This window comes from Heterodontus francisci, chromosome 36, assembly GCF_036365525.1.
Source record: "Heterodontus francisci isolate sHetFra1 chromosome 36, sHetFra1.hap1, whole genome shotgun sequence".
NCBI classification, from domain to species: Eukaryota; Metazoa; Chordata; class Chondrichthyes; order Heterodontiformes; family Heterodontidae; genus Heterodontus; species Heterodontus francisci.
This window is the reverse complement of record NC_090406.1, coordinates 2,452,193-2,478,542: the sequence shown is the minus strand read 5'-3', so window position 1 is coordinate 2,478,542 and position 26,350 is coordinate 2,452,193. Positions and strand designations below refer to the sequence as shown.

At 54.9% G+C, this 26,350-nt stretch overlaps 1 protein-coding gene across 1 annotated transcript; it reads left to right on the top strand.

The window, feature by feature from the left end:
* The first annotated feature begins 1,133 nt into the window (after positions 1-1,133).
* Positions 1,134-25,315, top strand: ddx49 (DEAD (Asp-Glu-Ala-Asp) box polypeptide 49). The gene is made up of 13 exons (XM_068015961.1): positions 1,134-1,288; positions 1,887-2,010; positions 4,046-4,131; positions 4,221-4,342; positions 5,399-5,586; positions 13,548-13,688; positions 13,874-13,949; positions 23,777-23,853; positions 23,959-24,056; positions 24,175-24,249; positions 24,385-24,473; positions 24,716-24,787; positions 24,972-25,315. Exons 1-13 carry the CDS (start codon positions 1,168-1,170, stop codon positions 25,209-25,211), a joined length of 1,509 nt encoding a protein of 502 aa, XP_067872062.1. The 5' UTR covers positions 1,134-1,167; the 3' UTR covers positions 25,212-25,315.
* Positions 25,316-26,350: the final 1,035 nt, after the last annotated feature.

Genomic DNA, 26,350 nt, shown 5'->3' with positions numbered 1-26,350 from the left:
TGGTCTTTAGCTTCAGGTGCGGAGCAGAGTGTTGGAGCATAGATGCTGAGTAGGTGTACTGGACCAGAGGTGGTGAGCAGTCGGATGGACAGTATGCGTTCCGAGCCATTTGAGGGAGGCTCTATCATGCTGAGCAAGGAGTTTCTGATGGCGAAGCCCACTCCATGCTGTCTTGGTTCTTCAGGATCCCTGCCCTGCCAGAAGAAGGTGTAGTCTTGCTCTGCTAGAGAGCCACTCGCGGGGAGGCGAGTCTCCTGAAGTGCTGCAATGTCCACATTGAATCTACTGAGCTCGTTGTTAATGATGGCGGTCTTCCGAGAATCGTTGATTTGTGTAAGGTCTTCCGACAGGCCAGGACACACAGTTCTGACGTTCCAGCTTGCAAAGCGAAGGGCTGGTACCTTCTTTCCTTTTTTCATGTTGTTTGGTGCGGTGTATCAGTCCACCTTTCGGGCAATGACCCTGAGCTCCAAGCACCCATTGAAGCAGGCAGACTGTGGCGGGACAGAACCTTATTGACCGGGGGCTGCCCGGTTTGAGGCGGGCGGTAGCTGTCCAGTGAGGTGCAATGACCTCTCCCACCGACAAAGGCAACCCGTGGCGCCCAGTTTCTACGCCAATTTATCTGGACTTATAACCCGTAACTGCTGCCTTCCGTGTTGTTTCAGTCGCTGTGAGGCAACTATGGAGTGACCTCTCCATGGCGCATGCCTGGGCAAATTTATGGAGGTTGAGAGTTGCCCAGTCGTCAAAACCCCCCTCTCGGCCTTTCTGGTGGGGTCCAAAGGAGTGCAGGACACGACGTTTGGCACTGGTATGGCTGCAGGAACTGCCGGAAACATGCCAAAGGTGACACATGACCGCCTACGGGGTTCCGCTCCGGATTTTCTGTTAGGGTTTACTCCCTTAGCCTTGGTCTCTCCCGAGACGCCCACAAGGCAGTGGGGTTGTTGGGGCCCCTACACAGGTGTAGGATGGTGCCGGTGGGAGGAGGGGATGCGAGGGGGAGGGGTAGAGGGAGGGGTTACACTGGGTGATTGACAGTTGAATCTGGGTCCACTACTTCCGGTCCCGATCTCTGCCAGTATCAAAGATGGCGGCAGACACGTGCTCTGCGGCGCTATTAACGGCGTCACTAGTCGCTCCGTGATGATGTAAGAGGACGCGATGGCGGGTGGTGGCCTCGGGGCGCTCGGTCTCCGGGCCTGGCTGACGGAGCAGGGCGAGCGGCTCGGGATCCGGAAACCGACCCCGGTTCAGGAGAATTGCATCCCGGCCATCCTGCGAGGTGAGATACCGGGGGGCGAGGCCGCGCAGTTTGAGGCGTTTTCACCGCCTGCTCTCTGACCCTTGAACTCTGCGCCTGGCTCCTTGCTCTGACCCTTGACCCCTCCGCTTGTCTCCTTGCTCTCTGATCCTTGACCCCTCTGCTTGTCTCCTTGCTCTCTGACCCTTGACCCCTGCACCTGGCTCCTTGCTCTGACCCTTGACCCTGGCTCCTTGCTCTGACCCTTGACCCCTGCACCTGGCTCCTTGCTCTGACCCTTGACACCTGCACCTGGTTCCTTGCTCTCTGACCCTTGACCCCTGCACCTGGCTCCTTGCTCTGACCCTTGACCCTTGACCCCTGCACCTGGCTCCTTGTTCTGACCCTTGACCCCTGCACCTGGTTCCTTGCTCTCTGACCCTTGACCCCTGCACCTGGCTCCTTGCTCTGACCCTTGACCCCTGCACCTGGCTCCTTGCTCTGACCCTTGACCCCTGCACCTGGCTCCTTGCTCTGACCCTTGACCCCTGCACCTGGCTCCTTGCTCTGACCCTTGACCGCTGCACCTGACTCCAGTGCTGAAATGATTGACCAGCTTGTTGTGTTTTCTCTTTCCCAGGGCAGGATTGTTTGGGCTGTGCCAAAACTGGCAGCGGTAAAACGGCGGCTTTTGTTCTCCCCATTCTTCAGAAGTTGTCGGAGGATCCGTACGGAATATTCTGCTTGGTGCTGGCTCCAACCAGGTAGCGGAACTTAGAGCAGCTCTGCGCTGGCACTGGAAGCCCTGGTCCCTGGGCAGACACAGATTCCCCTCCGTCTTGAGTTGACGCTTTCAGCCGCTCCTTTATGGGGTCCCTCCTACCAATAGAAATCAGAGAGTGCAACTCTGTCTCTGCCAATGCATGGGCTCTCACTGTCTCTCTCCACATCTCCCTCCAGAATGTTCGTTCACTCATGAACAAGGCCTTTGCCATCAATGAGCTTATTGTGGATGATGCAACATCACTGCCTTGACGGAAACTTGGCTGAGGGGTGATGGCATCTTTCCCCCAACTGAAGCCTCCACACCTGACTATACCTTTAACCACTTGCCCCGCTCAGACAATTGTGGTGGTAGTGTGACTCTTGTCACCAAACTCCACCTGGTCCTGACCCCCTATTCCTCTGGCACTTTCTCCTCCTTTGAGTATCTCACTTTGTTTCACCCCTCCTAAGTACCATAAAAATTATCTTACTGAGATATCTTCACTGCTTTCCTCCCTCAGTCTCTGCACTGAGCAACTTTTCATCCTTGGTGATTTCAACCACCAATTCATTGTGCTCTTCCCCCTGCAGGTTCACTGCCCTTCTATCCTCCTTAAACCTCTTACTCCATGGAAAATCTCCCACCCGTAAGAATGGGCACCCCCTTCACCTCGCTGCTCCTATCAGCTCTGCATTTGATGCCCTAGTCCCCAATAATACCATTACTCCCTCTCAGCCGTTCCCCCAGCACAGCCTTCATCTCTGTTTCCTTAAGTACAAGGGTTGTAGATTTGAACAGGTAAAGCAGACGACCGGTTTAGTCATAAACTATATCAGCTGACATGGAAGCCAGGAAGGGAAGTTGGATGGTCAGCAGTTTAGTGGGTTGAGGTTCTTATGGGTAGGATGAGCTTGGAGAGGACATGAGGGGAGCTAAGAGATAAATTAAATATCATTAACAGTTCACTGTCTTTGGGTTCTGTCCTCCTTCAAATCTATTGTCATCAACTCTCTTTAAAAAAAAAACAACCCTTGACCCCACCACCCTTGCTAACTATCATCCTATCTCCAACCTCCCTTTCCTCTCCAAAGTCCTTGAACCTGTTGTCTCCTCTCACATCCATACGACCAGACAAATTAGGAGCAGAAGTAGACCATTCAGCCCATCAAGCCTGCTCCGCCATTTAATAAGATCATGGCTGATACGTTTCTGTCACGAATTTCACACTCCCATCGATCTCTAATAATTATTGATTCCCTTGTCTAACAAGAATCTATCTAACTCCGCCTTCAAAATATTCAATGATCCCGCCTCCACCACCTTCTGAGGCAGAGTTCCAAAGTCGCACAACCCTCAGAGAAAATTTCTCCTCATCTCTGTCCTAAAAGGGCGACCCCTAATTTTAAAACTGACCCCTAGTTCTGGACTCACCCACAAGAGGAAACATCCTTTCCACATCCACCTTGTCAAGACCGTTCAGGATCTTGTAAACTTCAATCAAGTCTCCCCTCATTCTTCTAAACTCCAGTGAAAACAAGCCCAGTCTGTCCAACCTTTCTTCATAAGAGAAACCACTCATTCCAGGTATCAATCTAGTAAACCTCCTCCAACGCATTTACATCCTTCCTTAAATAAGGAGACCAAAACTACACACAGTTCCTGCTCTTCTGCCCTCAGCCCTTCCCCTTCCTCCCAGAACCGCGACAGGGTTCCCTTTGAGCTCACTTTCCACTCTGCTCTCCTCAGATGCTGCTTGACCTGCTGAGTATTTCCAGCACTTTCTGTTTTTGCTCCTTAAAACCTGCCTCTTTGAGACTTTGGTCACCTGTCCTAATATGTCCCTGTGCAACTCAGTGTTGAATTTTGCCTTAATGCTTCTGTGAAGCGTCTTTGGATGCTTTTTTATGTTAAAAGTTGTTGTTCGGGTTTGGGGAGGTGTGCAGTCCCCTGTGAGGTCGCGCCTCAAGGTGAGACATGAGCAGACTTCAAAACTGAGCTTTTACCAAGATGTATTTTGTGACTTTTTTTCTCAGGGAGTTGGCCTATCAGATTGCAGAACAGTTCCGAGTCCTGGGGAAGCCACTGGGTTTGAGGGACTGTGTTGTTGTTGGTGGAATGGGTATGTATGTGTCCGACATTCAGTGTCCTGCTCTCTTTCGGTGCAAGTTTCCATGCTGGCTTCTTATTTTTTGCATATTCCCTCCCCAGATATGGTCTCACAGGCTCTAGAACTCTCCAGGAAACCTCACATTGTCATAGCAACTCCAGGCCGCCTGGCTGATCACATCCGCAGCTCCAACACTCTCAAACTCAACAAAATACAGTTTCTGGTAGGAGAGGGGGTGGGGCCAGAGTTTGTGTGGGCTGGGGGTGGGGCCAGGGGGTGAGGGTGGAGCCGGGGGGACGAGGCCAGAAGGTGGGGTGGGGTGAGGGGCGGTGCCAGGGGTGGGGGTGGGACCAATGGTTGAGGCCAGGGGTGGGCTGGGGGCGGAGCCACGATGTGAGGGTGGGATGGGGGTGGGGCCGGTGGGGGTGGGGGTGGGGGTGGGGCCGGGGGGGGTGGGGTGAGGGGTGGCGCCAGGGGTGGGGGTGGTGCCAATGGTTGGGGCCAGGGTGGGGTGGAGGCGGGGCCAGGGTGGGGTGGAGGCGGGGCCAGGGTGGGGTGGAGGCGGGGCCAGGGTGTGAGGGGCAGGGCTTGCCGCAGTACTGATTTCTTGCCACTAGATGGAGGAGCACATTCCATGAGTCACTGAGGGCCTCTTGTGGCGGATAAGTGCGGTGCAGCTCATCACCTGGATCAGGGGTTTAACCCCCAAAATAATCCCCTCCACACCCAGTCTCTCCCCATAGCACTGAATCAATCCCAAACTAAACCCACGGCCCCCGCTCTCCCTACTGCCCATAGTTCTCTGCTCCAAGTATTTATCTAATTTTTCCTTGAACTGATGCCATGGTCTTTGCCTTAACCACTCTGCTTTGGCATTGCGTTCTTTAACCCTCTGTGTGAAACCATTTGTCTTGCTTCATATCCTTGACTCCACAGCCAGAGGCAATATTTTTTCCTGATTCTATCAAAACCTTTCATAATTTTTAAAACTCTCTTAAATCACCACTTAACCATCTCTGTCTGCAATGTATCACCTCACTGGAGCCCCATAAAACTGTCCCTCCCCCGCACAGAGCCCAGGGGTATAGCAGTGCCCAATGTCTCCAGTATCCGTTTCTTCTGTCACTGGGTTACTGCGCACAGATTACTGACCACCCTCATCCTGCACCTGGCTACTCAGATGGGAAGCTGCGAGACTCTGCTGGTTCCACGATTTCTGATTTCCAATTTCCCATTAACATGGCTGAATTTTGCAGTTAACATTTAACCTTTGATCCAGGTATTGGACGAAGCTGATAGGCTGCTGGAACAAGGCTGTACAGATTTCACGCAGGACCTGGAGGTGATTCTCAGCGTCCTCCCAGCCCAGCGACAAACGCTACTCTTCAGTGCTACCCTCACCGACACTTTACAGGAGCTGAAGAAGATCGCAATGAACAAACCATTCTTCTGGGAATCTAAGACTGAGTAACTAAAAATATAGCATGGGGTTAGATACAGAGTAGGAACATAGGAGCAGGAGTAGGCCATTCAGTCCATCAAGCATGCTCCGCCATTCAGTATAAACATGGCCTTTATTGCAAGGGGATTGGAGTACAGGAATAAAGAAGTCTTACTAAAATTGTACAGGGCTTTGGTGAGACCACACCTGGAATACTGTGTGCAGTTTTGGTCTCCACATTTAAGAAAGGATATACTGGCACTGGAGGCAGTGCAGTGAATATTTACTAGATTGGTCTCTGGGATGAGGGGATTGTCCTATGATGAGAGGCTGAGTAAATTGGGCCTATATTCTCTGGAGTTTAGAAGAATGAGAGGTGATCTCATTGAGACGTACAAGATTCTGAAAGGGTTTGATAGGGTAGAAGCTGAGAGATTGTTTCCACTGGTCGGGGAATCTGGAACACGGGGACACAGTCTCAGGATAAGGGGCCGATCATTCAGGACTGAGATGAGGAGAAATTACTTCATTCAAAGGGTTGTGAATCTTTGGAATTCTCTACCCCAGAGGGTTGTGGATGCTCCATCATTCAATACATTTAAGGCTGGGATAGATAGATTTTTGGTCTCTCAGGGAATCAAGGGATATGGGAGGCAGGTAGGAAAGTGGAGTTTAAGCCCAAGATCAGCCGTGACCTTACTGAATGACGGAGCAGGCTCGATGGGCCGAGTGGTCTACTCCTATTTCTTGTGTTCTTGTGATCATCTACTTCAATGCCTTTTCCCACACTATCCCCATATCCCCTTATGTCATTGTCATTTAGAAATCTCAATCTCTGCTTTAAACATGCTCCCTCTCTGTGTCTCCCCCCCCACTTCGCTCCCTCTCTGAGTCTCCCCCCCCACTTCGCTCCCTCTCTGAGTCTCCCCCCCCCCCCCCCGCCACTTCGCTGCCTCTCTGTGTCTCCCTCCCCTTCGCTCCCTCTCTCTGTCTCCCCCCTCTTCGCTCCCTCTCTCGGTGTCTCCCTCCCCTTCGCTCCCTCTCTCGGTGTCTCCCCCCCCCCCTTCGCTCCCTCTCTGTGTCTCCCTCCCCTTCGCTCCCTATCTCTGTGTCTCCCTCCCCTTCGCTCCCTCTCTCTGTGTCTCCCCCCCCCCCCCCTTCGCTCCCTCTCTGTGTCTCCCCCCCCCCCCCACCCTTCGCTCCCTCTCTGTGTCTCCCCCCCCCCCCCCACCCTTCGCTCCCTCTCTGTGTCTCCCCCCCTCCCCTTCGCTCCCCCCCTTTGCTCCCTCACTGTGTCTCCCCCCCCCCCTTCGCTCCCTCTCTGTGTCTCCCCCCTCCCCCCCCCTTCGCTCCCTCTCTGTGTCTTCCCCCCCCCCCTTCGCTCCCTCTCTGTGTCTCCCCCCCCCCTTCGCTCCCTCTCTGTGTCTCCCCCCCCCCCCTTCGCTCCCTCTCTGTGTCTCCCCCCCCCCCTTCGCTCCCTCTCTGTGTCTCCCCCCCCCCCTTCGCTCCCTCTCTGTGTCTCCCCCCCCCCCCTTCGCTCCCTCTCTGTGTCTCCCCCCCCCCTTCGCTCCCTCTCTGTGTCTCCCCCCCCCCTTCGCTCCCTCTCTGTGTCTCCCCCCCCCCCCCTTCGCTCCCTCTCTGTGTCTCCCCCCCCCCCCTTCGCTCCCTCTCTGTGTCTCCCCCCCCCACCTTCGCTCCCTCACTGTGTCTCCCCCCCCCCTTCGCTCCCTCTCTCTGTGTCTCCCCCGCCACTTCGCTCCCTCTCTGTGTCTTCCCCCGCCACTTCGCTCCCTCTCTGTGTCTCCCCCCCCCTTCGCTCCCTCTCTGTGTCTCCCCCCTCCCCCCCCTCGCTCCCTCTCTGTGTCTCCCCCCTCCCCGCCCCTTCGCTCCTTCTCTGTGTCTCCCTCCCCTTCGCTCCCTCTCTCTGTGTCTCCCCCGCCCCTTCGCTCCTTCTCTGTGTCTCCCTCCCCTTCGCTCCCTCTCTGTGTCTCCCTCCCCTTCGCTCCCTCTCTGTGTCTCCCTCCCCTTCGCTCCCTCTCTGTGTCTCCCTCCCCTTCGCTCCCTCTCTCTGTGTCCCCCTCCCCTTCGCTCCCTCTCTCTGTGTCTCCCTCCCCTTCGCTCCCTCTCTCTGTGTCTCCCTCCCCTTCGCTCCCTCTCTGTGTCTCCCTCCCCTTCGCTCCCTCTCTCTGTGTCTCCCTCCCCTTCGCTCCCTCTCTCTGTGTCTCCCTCCCCTTCGCTCCCTCTCTCTGTGTCTCCCTCCCCTTCGCTCCCTCTCTCTGTGTCTCCCTCCCCTTCGCTCCCTCTCTCTGTGTCTCCCCCTCCCCCCTTCGCTCCCTCTCTCTGTGTCTCCCCCTCCCCCCTTCGCTCCCTCTCTCTGTGTCTCCCCCTCCCCCCTTCGCTCCCTCTCTCTGTGTCTCCCCCTCCCCCCTTCGCTCCCTCTCTCTGTGTCTCCCCCTCCCCCCTTCGCTCCCTCTCTCTGTGTCTCCCCCTCCCCCCTTCGCTCCCTCTCTCTGTGTCTCCCCCTCCCCCCTTCGCTCCCTCTCTCTGTGTCTCCCCCTCCCCCCTTCGCTCCCTCTCTCTGTGTCTCCCCCTCCCCCCTTCGCTCCCTCTCTCTGTGTCTCCCCCTCCCCCCTTCGCTCCCTCTCTCTGTGTCTCCCCCTCCCCCCTTCGCTCCCTCTCTCTGTGTCTCCCCCTCCCCCCTTCGCTCCCTCTCTCTGTGTCTCCCCCTCCCCCCTTCGCTCCCTCTCTCTGTGTCTCCCCCTCCCCCCTTCGCTCCCTCTCTCTGTGTCTCCCTCCCCTTCGCTCCCTCTCTCTGTGTCTCCCTCCCCTTCGCTCCCTCTCTCTGTGTCTCCCTCCCCTTCGCTCCCTCTCTCTGTGTCTCCCTCCCCTTCGCTCCCTCTCTCTGTGTCTCCCTCCCCTTCGCTCCCTCTCTCTGTGTCTCCCTCCCCTTCGCTCCCTCTCTCTGTGTCTCCCTCCCCTTCGCTCCCTCTCTCTGTGTCTCCCTCCCCTTCGCTCCCTCTCTCTGTGTCTCCCTCCCCTTCGCTCCCTCTCTCTGTGTCTCCCTCCCCTTCGCTCCCTCTCTCTGTGTCTCCCTCCCCTTCGCTCCCTCTCTCTGTGTCTCCCTCCCCTTCGCTCCCTCTCTCTGTGTCTCCCTCCCCTTCGCTCCCTCTCTCTGTGTCTCCCTCCCCTTCGCTCCCTCTCTCTGTGTCTCCCTCCCCTTCGCTCCCTCTCTCTGTGTCTCCCTCCCCTTCGCTCCCTCTCTCTGTGTCTCCCTCCCCTTCGCTCCCTCTCTCTGTGTCTCCCTCCCCTTCGCTCCCTCTCTCTGTGTCTCCCTCCCCTTCGCTCCCTCTCTCTGTGTCTCCCTCCCCTTCGCTCCCTCTCTCTGTGTCTCCCTCCCCTTCGCTCCCTCTCTCTGTGTCTCCCTCCCCTTCGCTCCCTCTCTCTGTGTCTCCCTCCCCTTCGCTCCCTCTCTCTGTGTCTCCCTCCCCTTCGCTCCCTCTCTCTGTGTCTCCCTCCCCTTCGCTCCCTCTCTCTGTGTCTCCCTCCCCTTCGCTCCCTCTCTCTGTGTCTCCCTCCCCTTCGCTCCCTCTCTCTGTGTCTCCCTCCCCTTCGCTCCCTCTCTCTGTGTCTCCCTCCCCTTCGCTCCCTCTCTCTGTGTCTCCCTCCCCTTCGCTCCCTCTCTCTGTGTCTCCCTCCCCTTCGCTCCCTCTCTCTGTGTCTCCCTCCCCTTCGCTCCCTCTCTCTGTGTCTCCCCCTCCCCCCTTCGCTCCCTCTCTCTGTGTCTCCCCCTCCCCCCTTCGCTCCCTCTCTCTGTGTCTCTCCCCCTCCCCCCTTCGCTCCCTCTCTCTGTGTCTCTCCCCCTCCCCCCTTCGCTCCCTCTCTCTGTCTCTCCCCCTCCCCCCTTCGCTCCCTCTCTCTGTCTCTCCCCCTCCCCCCTTCGCTCCCTCTCTCTGTCTCTCCCCCTCCCCCCTTCGCTCCCTCTCTCTGTCTCTCCCCCTCCCCCCTTCGCTCCCTCTCTCTGTCTCTCCCCCTCCCCCCTTCGCTCCCTCTCTCTGTCTCTCCCCCTCCCCCCTTCGCTCCCTCTCTCTGTCTCTCCCCCTCCCCCCTTCGCTCCCTCTCTCTGTCTCTCCCCCTCCCCCCTTCGCTCCCTCTCTCTGTCTCTCCCCCTCCCCCCTTCGCTCCCTCTCTCTGTCTCTCCCCCTCCCCCCTTCGCTCCCTCTCTCTGTCTCTCCCCCTCCCCCCTTCGCTCCCTCTCTCTGTCTCTCCCCCTCCCCCCTTCGCTCCCTCTCTCTGTCTCTCCCCCTCCCCCCTTCGCTCCCTCTCTCTGTCTCTCCCCCTCCCCCCTTCGCTCCCTCTCTCTGTCTCTCCCCCTCCCCCCTTCGCTCCCTCTCTCTGTCTCTCCCCCTCCCCCCTTCGCTCCCTCTCTCTGTCTCTCCCCCTCCCCCCTTCGCTCCCTCTCTCTGTCTCTCCCCCTCCCCCCTTCGCTCCCTCTCTCTGTCTCTCCCCCTCCCCCCTTCGCTCCCTCTCTCTGTCTCTCCCCCTCCCCCCTTCGCTCCCTCTCTCTGTCTCTCCCCCTCCCCCCTTCGCTCCCTCTCTCTCTCTCTCCCCCTCCCCCCTTCGCTCCCTCTCTCTGTCTCTCCCCCTCCCCCCTTCGCTCCCTCTCTCTCTCTCTCCCCCTCCCCCCTTCGCTCCCTCTCTCTCTCTCTCCCCCTCCCCCCTTCGCTCCCTCTCTCTCTCTCTCCCCCTCCCCCCTTCGCTCCCTCTCTCTCTCTCTCCCCCTCCCCCCTTCGCTCCCTCTCTCTCTCTCTCCCCCTCCCCCCTTCGCTCCCTCTCTCTCTCTCTCCCCCTCCCCCCTTCGCTCCCTCTCTCTCTCTCTCCCCCTCCCCCCTTCGCTCCCTCTCTCTCTCTCTCCCCCTCCCCCCTTCGCTCCCTCTCTCTCTCTCTCCCCCTCCCCCCTTCGCTCCCTCTCTCTCTCTCTCCCCCTCCCCCCTTCGCTCCCTCTCTCTCTCTCTCCCCCTCCCCCCTTCGCTCCCTCTCTCTCTCTCTCCCCCTCCCCCCTTCGCTCCCTCTCTCTCTCTCTCCCCCTCCCCCCTTCGCTCCCTCTCTCTGTCTCTCCCCCTCCCCCCTTCGCTCCCTCTCTCTGTCTCTCCCCCTCCCCCCTTCGCTCCCTCTCTCTGTCTCTCCCCCTCCCCCCTTCGCTCCCTCTCTCTGTCTCTCCCCCTCCCCCCTTCGCTCCCTCTCTCTGTCTCTCCCCCTCCCCCCTTCGCTCCCTCTCTCTGTCTCTCCCCCTCCCCCCTTCGCTCCCTCTCTCTGTCTCTCCCCCTCCCCCCTTCGCTCCCTCTCTCTGTCTCTCCCCCTCCCCCCTTCGCTCCCTCTCTCTGTCTCTCCCCCTCCCCCCTTCGCTCCCTCTCTCTGTCTCTCCCCCTCCCCCCTTCGCTCCCTCTCTCTGTCTCTCCCCCTCCCCCCTTCGCTCCCTCTCTCTGTCTCTCCCCCTCCCCCCTTCGCTCCCTCTCTCTGTCTCTCCCCCTCCCCCCTTCGCTCCCTCTCTCTGTCTCTCCCCCTCCCCCCTTCGCTCCCTCTCTCTGTCTCTCCCCCTCCCCCCTTCGCTCCCTCTCTCTGTCTCTCCCCCTCCCCCCTTCGCTCCCTCTCTCTGTCTCTCCCCCTCCCCCCTTCGCTCCCTCTCTCTGTCTCTCCCCCTCCCCCCTTCGCTCCCTCTCTCTGTCTCTCCCCCTCCCCCCTTCGCTCCCTCTCTCTGTCTCTCCCCCTCCCCCCTTCGCTCCCTCTCTCTGTCTCTCCCCCTCCCCCCTTCGCTCCCTCTCTCTGTCTCTCCCCCTCCCCCCTTCGCTCCCTCTCTCTGTCTCTCCCCCTCCCCCCTTCGCTCCCTCTCTCTGTCTCTCCCCCTCCCCCCTTCGCTCCCTCTCTCTGTCTCTCCCCCTCCCCCCTTCGCTCCCTCTCTCTGTCTCTCCCCCTCCCCCCTTCGCTCCCTCTCTCTGTCTCTCCCCCTCCCCCCTTCGCTCCCTCTCTCTGTCTCTCCCCCTCCCCCCTTCGCTCCCTCTCTCTGTCTCTCCCCCTCCCCCCTTCGCTCCCTCTCTCTGTCCCTCCCCCTCCCCCCTTCGCTCCCTCTCTCTGTCCCTCCCCCTCCCCCCTTCGCTCCCTCTCTCTGTCCCTCCCCCTCCCCCCTTCGCTCCCTCCCTCTGTCCCTCCACCCCTCCCCCCTTCGCTCCCTCCCTCTGTCTCCTCCACCCCTCCCCCCTTCGCTCCCTCCCTCTGTCTCCTCCACCCCTCCCCCCTTCGCTCCCTCCCTCTGTCTCCTCCACCCCTCCCCCCTTCGCTCCCTCCCTCTGTCTCCTCCACCCCTCCCCCCTTCGCTCCCTCCCTCTGTCTCCTCCACCCCCCCCCCACCCTTCGCTCCCTCCCTCTGTCTCCTCCTCCCCCCCCCCCACCCTTCGCTCCCTCTCTCTGTCTCCTCCCCCCCCCCCCCCCACTTCGCTCCCTCTCTCTGTCTCTCCCTCCCCTTCGCTCCCCTCTCTGTCCCTTTTTCCCCTCTTTCTGTCCCCCTCCCCTCTGACAGTTGCAGGAGCATTCAGCACAGCAGCTTTGTGTTTGATCATTTTGTTTGTGAACATCTGGGCGGCACAGTGGCGCAGTGGTTAGCACCGCTGCCTCACAGCTCCAGCAACCCGGGTTCAATTCTGGGTACTGCCTGTGTGGAGTTTGCAAGTTCTCCCTGTGTCTGCGTGGGTTTTCTCCGGCTGCTCCGGTTTCCTCCCACATGCCAAAGACTTGCAGGTTGGTAGGTTAATTGGCCATTATAAATTGCCCCTAGTATAGGTAGGTGGTCGGAGAATAGTGGGGATGTGGTAGGAATATGGGATTAATGTAGGATTAGTATAAATGGATGGTTGATGGTCAACACAGACTCATTGGGCCGAAGGGCCTGTTTCAGTGTTGTGTCTCTAAATAAAATAAATAAATTAAATTTTTTTTAAAATCACGCTGACAGCTGTGGCAGCAGGAACACTCTTCCTAACATTGGACAGTTTTGGGGTTTTCTGGCGGGTTTTTAAAAAAAGGCAGAAAATGTTGAATCTGTCAGACGTTGGGGAGCGTGTTCCTGCTTCAGCAGCTGTCAGCTGTGAAACAGACAGTGTGATGTTTTTAAAAAGGCCGCTCTGCAAGGAGAAGACAAAGGGGAATTTCCCATCTCCAGTCACAGAGACTGTGGCGAGGATGAGGAATGGGCCCTGGTGTAGTTTACATCCATGGGCCAGATTGAAACCTTTGGTGGGCTGGATCCTGGCCCATGGGCTGTATGTTGGACAACCCTGGTCTACACTGTCCCCATCAAACACTCCCAGGACAGGTACAGTACGAGGTTAGATACAGAGAAAAGCTCCCTCTACACTGTCCCCATCAAACACTCCCAGGACAGGTACAGTACGAGGTTAGATACAGAGAAAAGCTCCCTCTACACTGTCCCCATCAAACACTCCCAGGACAGGTACAGTACGAGGTTAGATACAGAGAAAAGCTCCCTCTACACTGTCCCCATCAAACACTCCCAGGACAGGTACAGTACGGGGGTTAGATACAGAGTAAAGCTCCCTCTACACTGTCCCCATCAAACACTCCCAGGACAGGTACAGCACGAGGTTAGATACAGAGTAAAGCTCCCTCTACACTGTCCCCATCAAACACTCCCAGGACAGGTACAGCACGAGGTTAGATACAGAGTAAAGCTCCCTCTACACTGTCCTGTGAAATGCTCTTATTCCAGGGTAGTATTGCAATGTGAGTGACCCCAGTGACCTGTGACGTACTTCCTGTGGTGTCTCAAGAATTCTGTTGTGTCAATCCTCTTGTCTGAGGAACGTGGGATTTTTCTTAAGGTGGAGATTAGCTCCTGACGGGGTCTTGTGATGGAGGCCTGGCTACGTGGAGAGTGTTTATACTGAGCTGATCCGTCTATCTGTCTCTTTGTTTGTAGAGCACGCACAGTTGCTGAGCTGGACCAACGATACCTCCTGGTTCCCGAGCGGGTGAAGGAAGCTTTCCTCGTGCACATTATTCAGAAGATTCAGGATGAACATGAGGATTGGTCCATTATCATCTTCACAAACACATGCAAGTGAGTTCTGTACGTGTGTGAGGGGTTAGAGTGGAAAGAGTTTGTGCATCTGAATGTACTTGCATGTGTGGAAATGTGTATGTGACTGTGAGCCAGGATGGGAGAGTGTGAGTGAGTGTAAACACACAGATTACTCGCCAGTCCCTCCGGTGGGTTCGAGTCTGATTTCCGCTTGTGCTCCGCAGAATGTGTCAGATCCTGAACATGATGCTGCGCAGGTTCAGCTTCCCGTGTGGGGCCCTTCACTCCATGATGAAGCAGGTGAGTGACTCCTTACAGTCTGGATCGCACCAAACGTGATCCAGTCTGATCACACGTTGTTAATGTTGTTCAAATTAAAACTGATATTGCTGACCTGGATTTAATGAGTAAAGAGTAAATATTTGAAAAAAACAAGTGACAAAGATGATTGATGAAGGAAGGGCAGTGGATGTTGTCTATATGGACTTCAGTAAAGCCTTTGACAAGGTCCCTCATGTCAGACTGGTACAAAAGGTGAAGTCACACAGGATCAGAGGTGAGCTGGCAAGTTGGATACAGAACTGGCTCGTTCATAGAAGACAGAGGGTAGCAGTGGAAGGGTGTTTTTCTGAATGGAGGGCTGTGACTAGTGGTGTTCCGCAGGAATCAGTGCTCGCTCCTTTGCTGTTTGTAGTATATATAAATGATTTGGAGGAAAATGTAGCTGGTCTGATTAGTAAGTTTGCGGACGACACAAAGGTTGGTGGAGTTGCGGATAATGATGAGGATTGTCAGAGGATACAGCAGGATATAGATCGGTTGGAGACTTGGGCGGAGAGATGGCAGATGGAGTTTAATCCGGACAAATGTGAGGTAATGCATTTTGGAAGATCTAATGCAGGTGGGAAGTATACAGTAAATGGCAGAACCCTTAGGAGTATTGACAGGCAGAGAGATCTGGGCGTACAGGTCCACAGGTCACTGAAAGTGGCAACGCAGGTGGATAAGGTAGTCAAGAAGGCATACGGCATGCTTGCCCTCATCGGTCGGGGCATAGAGTATAAAAATTGGCAAGTCATGCTGCGGCTGTACAGAACTTTAGTTAGGCCACACTTAGAATATTGCGTGCAATTCTGGTCGCCACACTACCAGAAGGACGTGGAGGCTTTGGAGAGGGTACAGAGGAGGTTTACCAGGATGTTGCCTGGTCTGGAGGGCATTAGCTATGAGGAGAGGTTGGATATACTCTGATTGTTTTCACTGGAACGACGGAGGTGGAGGGGTGACATGATAGAGGTTTACAAAGTTATGAGTGGCATGGACAGAGTGGATAGTCAGAAGTTTTTTCCCAGGGTGGAAGAGTCAGTTACTAGGGGACATAGGTTTAAGGTGAGAGGGGCAAAGTTTAGAGGGAATGTGCGAGGCAAGTTCTTTACACAGAGGGTGGTGAGTGTCTGGAACTTGCTGCCGGGGGAGGTGGTGGAAGCAGGTACGATAGCGACGTTTAAGAGGCATCTTGACAAATACATGAATAGGATGGGAATAGAGGGATACGGTCCCCAGAAGTGCAGAAGGTTTTAGTTTAGGCAGGCATCAAGATCGGCGCAGGCTTGGAGGGCCGAATGGCCTGTTCCTGTGCTGTACTGTTCTTTGTTCTATTCCTGAGACTTTACAATTCAGACTTGTAGTTAGTCAATTTTGGGATGGGCAGCAAACACTCCCAGGGCAGGTACAGCACGGGGTTATATAATATTACTGTAAAGTAAAAGTTATAGTTTAACAAAATCTAATATCATTAAAGATTGTGTTTCCATTTTGTGAAAGTAATTTGTAACTTTTTAAAAATATTTTTTTAACAAGGGCTGGGTGTTTATCCGCGCCATGCCAATAAATCGTGGGATATCATGTCCCTTTAAATAGTCCAAAAAAAAAACCAAAAAAAAAAACGGGGTTATATGCAGAGTAAAGCTCCCTCTACACTGTCCCCATCAAACACTCCCAGGACAGGTACAGCACTGGGGTTGGCTGCTGTCTAATTGGAGTGCTGACTGCTGATTGCAGCAATGAGCCTCAGCTGAGAGTGTTGGAGGTTGCAGAGGTGGAGAGGAGCTACAACCAAGCAGAGGGAAAGCTTAAACAACAATCGCCATTAAAGAGGAGACATTTTTTGTTGGAAACAGGGGTTTGTCTGGAGGTGGGTGCTGAACACCAGTAATTTGCTTTGCTTTGGACTGTTAGGGGAGGAACAAGTGGCCGGAACAACAAGGGGTGGGGCTGCCAATTCAGCAGGAATCTGTGCTGCTGCAACAAGCACACGGGGAAGCTCCCTCCCCACCCCAATTGCCCAGCCTGGGCAGCTTCGGCTGACCCAGGTGAAGACGCCTCCCCCAACCAGAAGACGACGTTCAAAGACTGTTTTAAGTGTGCTGTGAGCACCACCTCCAGAAAGCAAGTCATCCCTTACAGCCAGCCTGTCTTTACCTCCTCTATTCCCTCAGCCTCTCCCCTAACCTGTTGTTTGTTTGTTTTTTTTAAATACATATTCAGTATTTTCTGTGAATCTCTGATATTCGATGTGCAAGCCCACAATTTGGGGTGGGTTTAGCTCTTAGACCTATGGCAAGCCCTTCACCACCGGTGGCGGGGCCCTCTACTACCTATGCAGCTGCAGCCTCTGTGGCTGCCCACGTGGCCCCGTCACCCTTTAAATTGATAACATTCAGCCATGGGGTGAAGAGCTATCCCCACCCCAACATGTCTATTGAGGCCTGCGTTAAGGCAATGGCCGTGGTTTTCGGCCCCTCGGCCATTGTTGCGGCCTCAAAGATGTATGGGAAGGCTGTGTTCTTATTGAAGACCGAGCGGGCGGTGTCCCTGGTCTTTAGTAAAGGGCTCACTGTGGGGGGGACCTTCCTGCCGGTGGACCCTCTGGGGGCCACTGCGCATCGGATAATGTTGTCCAACGTCCCGCCCTTCATTCCCAGTGAGCTCCTCCTCCCCCACCTGCACCATCTGGGGGAGGTGAGGTCGGGGATGGGGCACGTTGGCAAGAACTGCCCCAACCTCCCGGCCGCCTACTGCACCTCCTCCTGCTCCCCCCACACGTCGTACAGACACCGCTCAGTTGGTTCCAGAGGCTGTAGTTTTCACAGCCTCCGGCAGGGAGGGGAGTGCCCGTCCGGGTAGAAGGAAGGCGCGGAGCAAAAATAAACAGAGAAAGGCGCGTCCTCTGGACACCGTGACACAACCCAAGCCTGAGCTCAGCCCAAGGCCCGTTCCCACAGAATCCACCTGTCCCAGGGCTGGGCTCAGGCCCAGGGTAGCTTTAAAAAAAAAAGGAGGGTGCGGAGGCCTCTGATGACATGGAGGTCTCTGAGCCTCCGTGCCCTGGTGGGAAAAAGAGGAGAAGGCACCCCTCCACAGAGGTAACAAGGGGCCCTGAGGTGCAGGGTCCATCTGTTGGAGGGGAGCTGTCTCCTGTTTCAGGTCCCCAGGTTCCCCCTGCCACCACCACCAACATCAAGGCTGCAAAGCCTGAGCAGGAACTCCCCACCCATCAGGATGGAGGGGAAGGGGACAACTGTACATGTGGCCCCTCCGGGGGAAGCTAGTGGAGCCCTGCTTGTGGTGGGGGAGCCTGGGGACGCCTCCCATTCTGCCACTGGGTCGGGTGCCCTGAGTGGAGGGAAGGGGGAAGCTCTGAGGGGTCGGCCCTCCCAGCCAGAATCCACTCACCACCAGGAGACACCCGACCCGGTTATAACTGAAAATACTGCCTCTTCTGCTGGGCCTGTGGGTGCTGGGGGAGCGGGAGATAGCCTCCTCTCTCCGCCTCTGGTCTCGGCTCCGGCTGGATTTCCGGAGTTGGGAACTCCCGTCTCCCCTGGACCGCTGATTGGCCAGGGGACGGAGGTGGAGGGGGGTCCTGAACCGCTGGCGCCCACAGGCTCCAGTTCCATCTTAGAACCCAGAGAGGACTCCTCCGCCATCGATCCTGGGGGTGGGATCGTGACGGAGGCGGGACCAGCTGGCGCGGCCGGGACGTCCGCCCCACAGTGTGTGGTGGATGTGTCGGCCGCTGGCGGTGATGACCCGGAGGAGGACGGAGACTCGGAGTGGGGCACAGAGGACGATCTTGATTTCATTGCCAGTGAGGTGGTGCAGTCCCTCGTGCCTCCCACTGAGTTTCCTCTCATCCCCACAGCAGAACTCCGGGATTTCCTCATGGCTTGCAGGGGTTGCTGCAATAAAGTTCAGCTGGCCCTCGGCTGTTGGTCGAGTCTGGCGCTGATCCAGTCCGTCCATGCCGTCCTTGAAAGCGGGGAAGGGAGCGGGCATGAAACTGGTTGAGAGGCGCCGATTTAATCGTTCCTCAATGGTTGCTGGGGGAGTGGAAGGCCAGGTACACTTCCACTCCCTCCTCACAGTGAGGTGTTGGTGACGGGTTTTTTAAGTACCTTTGACATGTTGAGGCTGGCTATGGTTATCTTCATCAACAGCAGCAGGGGGTCTCACCGCAGATTTCACAATCTCTCAGTCCTCAGGGAAGGGAGATACGCGGTGAGCTTTCTGCAGGAAACCCACACCGTTCCGGGAGACAAAGCCACCTGGCTCCTGGAGTGGCAGGGTGGGGTCTACATGAGTCACCTCACTTCTATTTCTAGTGGGGTGGCTATCTTGTTGGCCCTGACTTTTCAGCCGGAGATCTTGGGGGTCAAGGAGCTAGTGCCGGGCCACTTGCTCCACCTCGCCGTTCGTCTGGGTAGCGTGCCGCTCCACTTTGTGAATGTGTACGCGCCCAGGCCCGGCGCGTTGCAAGCGCGCTTCTTTGAAGGAGTGTCCGCTCTCTTGAGCTCCATCGATAGTGGCGAGTGCATCATCCTCGGTGGGGATTTTAACTGCACCCTCGAGGTGGGGGATCGCTCCGGTCCCCAGCGCGGCCAAGCGTCGGTGGAGAAATTGAGGGGACTGATCAGCTCCCTTAACTTGGTGGACGTCTGGCAGAATCTCCATCCCGACTCCAGCGCCTTCACGTGGAGGTCTGGAGGAGGGGGGTCGCGAATCGACCGCCTCTACATTTCGCAGGCGTACGTCTCCCGTGTTTCGGCGGCCTCCATGCGGCTGGTGCCGTGCTCGGACCACCACCTGGTGTGGGCGGAGTTCATTCCGCTCCGCACGCGGGCGGGGTCCGTGTACTGGCACTTTAACAACCGGCTGCTAGAGGACGAGCGATTCCGGGACTCGTTCAGTCGATTCTGGGCCGACTGGAGAAGGAAGCAGGGGGGCTTCCCCTCCTTGAGTCTATGGTGGGATGTGGGCAAGACTCACATCCACATCTTCTGTCAGGAGTACGCGAAGGGGTCGACCAAGAGGCAGGAAGCCGAGATCGGGAGCCTAGAGAGGGAGGTGCTCGACTTGGAGTCCCGCCTCGGTCATGCCGTCGCAGACCCAGCCCTATGGCAGGCGTATAAAGAGAAGGGCGCGCTGAGGGACCTGCAGCTCATAGGGTCCCGAGGCGCATACGTGAGGTCGCGAATCCAGATCCTGGAAGATTTGCGCTGTGCGAGCCGGCCATGTGGGTTGTCCTCTTGGCTTACCCTGATGACGTGCTCCTCGCGGTCACAGATCCCGTTGACTTGCGGAGGATGCGCGACTGCCAGCAGACCTTTTCTGCTTTGTCCTCCGCGAGGATCAACTGGGAGAAATGTTCCGGTCTCCTGGTGGGTGGATTCCGTACTGGAGGAGTTGACCGCTTTTGCGTGGAGCACCACGCACCTCCTGCATCTGGGAGTCCACCTCAGCCCCGCTGAGGAAGCCTGGCCGGCAAACTGGCAGGCGTTGGAGGCGAAAGTCACCACTTGAATGGGACGCTGGACAGGTCTGCTCCGAATGCTTTCCTACAGGGGCCGAGCGCTGGTCATGAACCAACTGGTGGCCTCCATGCTGTGGTACCGGTTGGTCACTTTGGCCCCGCCCCCTGCATTTGCCCCCAAGATCCAGAAGAAACTTGTCGATTTCGTCTGGGGCAAGAGGAAACAGCGGCAGCACAGGTAGATAACGTGGTTAGGAAGGCATTTGGGATACTTGCCGAGGCACAGAATATAAGAGCAGGGAGGTTATGATGGAGCTGTATAAAACGCTAGTTAGGCCACAGCTGGAGTACTGTGTACAGTTCTGGGCACCACACTATAGGAAGGATGTGATTGCACTGGAGAGGGTGCAGAGATGATTCACCAGGATGTTGCCTGGGCTGGAGCATTTCAGCTGTGAAGAGACACTGAAAAGGCTAGGATAAAAGCAAAATACTGCGGATGCTGGAAATCTGAAATAAAAACAAGAAATGCTGGAAATACTCAGCAGGTCTGGCAGCATCTGTGGAGAGAGAAGCAGAGTTAACGTTTCACATCTGAAGAAGAGTCACTTCCGCTACCTCCTCTGATTCCACACACAACTTCCCACTATTATCCTTGATTGGCCCTAATCTAACTCTAGTCATTCTTTTATTCCTGATATACCTATAGAAAGCCTTCGGGTTTTCCCTGATCCTATCCGCCAATGACTTCTCGTGTCCTCTCCTTGCTCTTCTTAGCTCTCCCTTTAGATCCTTCCTGGCTGGCTTGTAACTCTCAAGCGCCCTAACTGAGCCTTCACGTCTCATCCTAACATAAGCCTTCTTCTTCCTCTTGACAAGCGCTTCGACTTCTTTAGTAAACCATGGCTCCCTCGCTCGCAACTTCCTCCCTGCCTGACAGGTACATACTTATCAAGGACACGCAGTAGCTGCTCCTTGAATAAGCTCCACATTTCGATTGTTCCCATCCCCTGCAGTTTCCTTCTCCATCCTACGCATCCTAAATCTTGCCTAATCGCATCATAATTTCCTTTCCCCCAGCTATAATTTTTGCCCTGCGGTATATACCTGTCCCTGCCCATCGCTAAGGTAAACCTAACCGAATTGTGATCACTATCACCAAAGTGCTCACCTACATCTAAATCTAACACCTGGCCGGGTTCATTACCCAGTACCAAATCCAATGTGGCATCGCCCCTGGTCGGCCTGTCTACATACTGTGTCAGAAAACCCTCCTGCACACACTGGACAAAAACTGACCCATCTAAAGTACTCGAACTATAGTATTTCCAGTCGATATTTGGAAAGTTAAAGTCCCCCATAACAACTACCCTATTACTCTCGCCCCTGTCGAGAATCATCTTCGCTATCCTTTCCTCTACATCTCTGGAACTATTTGGAGGTCTATAAAAGACTCCCAACAGGGTGACCTCACCTCTCCTGTTTCTAACCTCGGCCCATACTACCTCAGTAGACGAGTCCTCAAACGTCCTTTCTGTCGCTGTAATACTCTCCTTGATTAACAATGCCACACCCCCCCCCCCTCTTTTACCATCTTCTCTGTTCTTACTGAAACATCTAAATCCCGGAACCTGCAATATCCATTCCTGCCCCTGCTCTACCCATGTCTCCGAAATGGCCACTACATCGAGATCCCAGGTACCAACCCATGCTGCAAGCTCACCCACCTTATTCCGGATGCTCCTGGCGTTGAAGTAGACACACTTTAAACCAGGTTCTTGCTTGCCAGTGCCCTCTTGCGTCCTTGTAACCTTATCCCTGACCTCACTACTCTCAACATCCTGTACACTGGCACTACATTTTAGGTTCCCATTCCCCTGCTGAATTAGTTTAAACCCCCCCGAAGAGCACTAGCAAATCTACCCCCCAGGATATTGGTACCCCTCTGGTTCAGGTGAAGACCATCCTGTTTGTAGAGGTCCCACCTACCCCAGAAAGAGCCCCAATTATCCAGGAAACCAAAACCCTCCCTCCTGCACCATCCCTGCAGCCACGTGTTCAACTCCTCTCTCTCCCTATTCCTCGCTTCGCTATCACGTGGCATGGGCAACAACCCAGAGATACAACTCTGTTTGTTCTCGCTCGAAGCTTCCACCCTAGCTCCCTGAATTTCTGTCTTAAATCCCCATCTCTCTTCCTACCTATGTCGTTGGTGCCTATGTGGACCACGACTTGGGGCTGCTCCCCCTCCCCCTTAAGGATCCCAAAAACACGATCAGAGACATCACGAACCCTGGCACCTGGGAGGCAACATACCAACCGTGAGTCTCTCTCGTTCCCACAGAACCTCCTATCTGTTCCCCTAACTATGGAGTCCCCAATGACTAATGCTCTGCTCCTCTTCCCCCTTCCCTTCTGAGCAACAGGGACAGACTCTGTGCCCGATACCTGTACCCCATTGCTTCCCCCTGGTAAGTCGTCCCCCACAACAGTATCCAAAACGGTATACCTGTTGTTGAGGGAAACAGCCACAGGGGATCCCTGCACTGCCTGCTGGTTCCCTCTCCTTCCCCTGACGGTAACCCATCTACCTACTTCTTTTACCTGAGGTGTGACTACCTCCCCATAACTCCTCTCAATAACCCCCTCCACCTCCCGAATGATCCGAAGTTCATCCAGCTCCAGTTCCCTAACGCGGTTCTCGAGGAGCTGGAGTTGGGTGCACTTCCCGCAGATGCAGTCAGCAGGGACACCCTTGGCGACCCTTACCTCCCACATTCTGCAGGAGGAACATACAACTGCCTTAACCACCATTCCCTCTATTCTAAATTCCCAACAAATCTACTGAAAAACCAAAAAAAATGTCAAAACTTGTTAGGTTAGCAATCCAACGGACAGAACTTCTTAAATAAAAAGCTTACCTTATCAACACAACAGTCCTTTTTTTTTTGGTTAGAGGAGGAGGGTGGGTGGGAGACACTACACGTCTAGTGTCTCGGGTACAGCCACCACCCAAATATATAGTTTTTACTTACCCAGCAGTCCCCTTGTCCTCCAAAAACAAAAGGGAATTAACTTTTAAACTTCCTCTGAAATTGACTTCCCAGCTGTAAGTTCGCTCTCGCACCTCCGCTACTGTCAAGCTGCAGTCACCAAAACTAAAAGAAAGAGATTTTAAACCACCCAAATATACTGTTTTTACTTACCCAGCAGTCCCCTGGTCCTCCGAGTCTGGAACATGGTCGCCTCCAGTCAGGGCGCTCCCCTGCCAGTGGAGGTGAGCGCCTTGGCTGTCCGGGCGGCTGACTCCGGGGACGGTCCGGCGGGCGGAGGAGTAGCCGAAGCCCCCGGGACGCCTCTCACTGCGGGTGGCGAGGGGGCTCGGGAGTGCGGAGCGCTCCCGGCCGAGCTGACCCCCGCTGAGCCAGAACTGCTCATCGGACCCAGGCCCCGAAACTCTCCTCGGGAGCCGGTCCCGCACAACCCGAGCCGCCTCTCGGAAATGCCCTCTGTGCCATTCCAATCAGTGCGTTGGGGTTTCCTGTATGGGCTGCTCCTGCACACTCTACACTTCCTTGCCCTCGTCAGCCGGCCGGACACGCCCTGGCGGTCCGCGTTGCCATCTGGCGGCGAGGGGAAACAAAGATGGAGGTCTCTCTACGCGGGAGTCTTCCCCTTTTTACATCGGGGACCTGGGGTGGAGGGTGTTGCACAGAGCAGTCCCGTGCAATAGACATTTAAGTAGGTTCACGGACTCCCAGGCCGCCTGTACTTTCTGCGGCCTGGACGAGTCCGGTTTCCCATATATACAGAGTGTGCAGCCCCTCTTTGAGTATTTGAAGGGGCTGCTCCTCAGTCCCACGCTCCTGATCTTTGGGCACCCGGTGCGGAGGCCGAGAGGAGGATCTCCTCAACGGTTTGCTCCTGGGCCTGGCCAAGGTGGCAATTCACTGGTCCAGGCTGCGGTCCGTCCTCCCTGATTGCCTGCCCCTCTTCCGCGGTTACGTTCGGGCGGGTGTCTCTGGAGAAGGAGCATGCGGTGTCTGCTGGTACGCTTGAGGCCTTCCGCGACCGGTGGGCACCGCAGGGACTGGAGTGCATCGTTGACACCGAGAATGGCATTTTAATTTGAGTTTTTTGTTTATCTGTTTTTAATAAAGTTATTTTAAAAATGTAAATATGTATATAAAGGGGGCCTGGGGTATAAAGGCCACCAAGAAAAAAAAAAAAAAACAGGTCCCATCAAACACTACCAGGACAGGTAAAAGGCCCTGCTGTGTGCTGTGCTCTGATTGGTTACTTTCTCTCTCTACAGAAGCAGAGGTTTTCCACGCTCTCCAAGTTCAAGTCGAGCATTTTCAAGATCCTCGTGGCCACAGACGTCGCTTCTCGGTATTGAATCAAAGGCCCGGGGAGGGGGAGAGACTCTGGGGGCAGTGGCTGTCTGTCCAACTTCACCAGTGATAAATCCCTAACACTCTGACTGTTGCTCCACAGTGGTCTCGATATTCCAACAGTCCAGGTCGTCATCAACCACAACACGCCTGGAGTGCCCAAAATCTACATCCACCGGGTCGGTCGCACAGCGAGAGCAGGTAGGGATGGTGGCATCCGCTTCTCTTCTGTTACGCCCCCCCCCCCCACTCCATTCATCGTCTTTTCCCCCCAACCCCTGGTGTGTGATGAAATACTTTTCATGATTTTGTTCTGTAGGTCGCCATGGTATCTCGATCACCTTAGTTACTCAATATGACATTCACCTGGTTCATGCTATTGAGGAAGAAACAAGTGAGTATCACCCAGGGGAAAGGTGATCTGTGTCCAGAGTGGCAGGAGCAGGCAGTATGTATGTCAGGTAAATAAGTGCAGACTGTGCAGCTTTGATGGTTTAACACTTTAAATGTCTCATTATTTCTTCAACAGAGACCAAACTGAAGGAGTTTCCTGTGTCCGAGGAGAATGTCTTGAAGATTCTCACACATGTGAATGTGACTCGGCGAGAGTGTGAGATTGTAAGTAGCTGGTGTTGGGGACAGATCCTTAGGGAAGAGGGTTTATCTTGTTTCTGTCTGTGAGGTTTCCAATAGTGAAGATATGAAGTGACCACCATCCCCCACTCATATGGGACTAGGCCCCTGCAGGCGCAGCTTGGTGAGTGGGCAGGAGGCACACAATTTGCCCACACTGGAGTATGTGCCCAGATTTAATCAGATGGGAATTTTGGCAGCACTGATCTATTTGTGTTTATTTCCAGGAGCTTGAGTCAACTGACTTTGATGAAAAGAAGGAAATCAACATAAGGAAGCAGATGATTCTAGAAGGAAAGGTATATGGGGAAAGCTTTTAGATCAGTCTGCCTGTTGTACACTGAAGTGTTGTTAATTAGAGTCTGAACCTCATCTCAGCCTCTTCCCTGATTTGGAGTTATATTGACACTGTCACCAATTCGTACCCTTCAAGAATCTGTAACCTGGTTTGGGGTTTCTGTTGATTTTGTTATCTGTTTGAAGAATCCAGATGTGGAGTCAAAAAGGAGAAAGGAGCTGGAAAAAGTGAAAGGGAAAAGGCGGAGTTTTCAGCAGAGAATGCATGACACTCTGGAGCGAGAGGCAGCAACTCGGCTCAAACACAAACTGCTGAAGAAGAAAAGACGACAAGAGAAGGGGGCAGTGAAAGTGAAGAGACGGGCTGGAATCTGCTCCCTGGATAAGGACAATCTCGGATCTGTCAAAGCCCCAGCTGCCATTTAGTGTTTATACCTGGCATTAATTAAACCTAAACAAGAAGTGATGTTATAATAATGCAGGAGCTGGCCCATTCCATTGTGGTGTTAAATAAATAGATGTACAGTCAATATCTTTGTTTCCGTTAATGGTGCTGCTAGCAGAAGAAACAGGGAGGTGCAATATTCACTTAATGGCAGTGCTAAAGAGTGTGCAGGAACACAGAGGGACCTGGGGGTGCATGTGCATAGATTTTTGAAGGGGGCAGGCCATACTGAGAGTGGTTAGCAAAACATGTGGAATCTTGGGCTCCATAAATCGAGGCATGGAGTACAAAAGCAGAGAGGTTATGCTGAACCTTTATAATGCTCTGGTTGGGCCCCAACTGGAGTATTGCATCCAGTTCTGGTCACCACACTTCAAGAAGGATGAGAGGGTGCAGGGGAGATTTACCAGAATGGTTGCAGGGATGGGGGATTTTAGTTACAAAGTTAGGTTGGAAAAGTTGGGTTTGTTCTTAAAACAAAGGAGATTGAGGGGAGATTTAATAGAAGTGGACAAGATTATGACAGGTTTAGATAAAGTTAGACAAGGAGAAACTGTTCCCATTAACAAATGATACCAGGACGAGGGGATACAGATTGAACGTTTTGAGCAAAATATGCAGTGGATGGTAGTCTTCGCTTCTATCACTGACTTCAAGAGGAAGTTGAATGGGCACCTGAGAGAAATAGATTTGCAGGGCAATGGAGATAGAGGCTGGCATATACTTGATGGGCTGAAAGGCCTCCTTCTGTGCCATAAATGACTCTTTCTTCCATTTAATTTACAAGCAGGATGGGGGCAACATTTTGCCCTCATCTCACCTGAATCAGCTCAGGGGTGGAGCCTCTTGCAAGAACATACTTCTCTTGGGTCTAGTTTTGGAAGCGGAGAGTAATTCCTGTATTCAGTTACAGAACATGGTAGCATTTCAACTGCTGTGCTGAACTCGGGATCATCCATGTTTGAGGAAGGGCAGTGGATGTTATCTATATGGACTTCAGTAAAGCCTTTGACAAGGTCCCTCATGGCAGACTGATACAAAAGGTGAAGTCACATAGGATCAAAGGTGAACTGGCTCGGTCATCGAAGACAGAGGGTAGCAGTGGAAGGGTGCTTTTCTG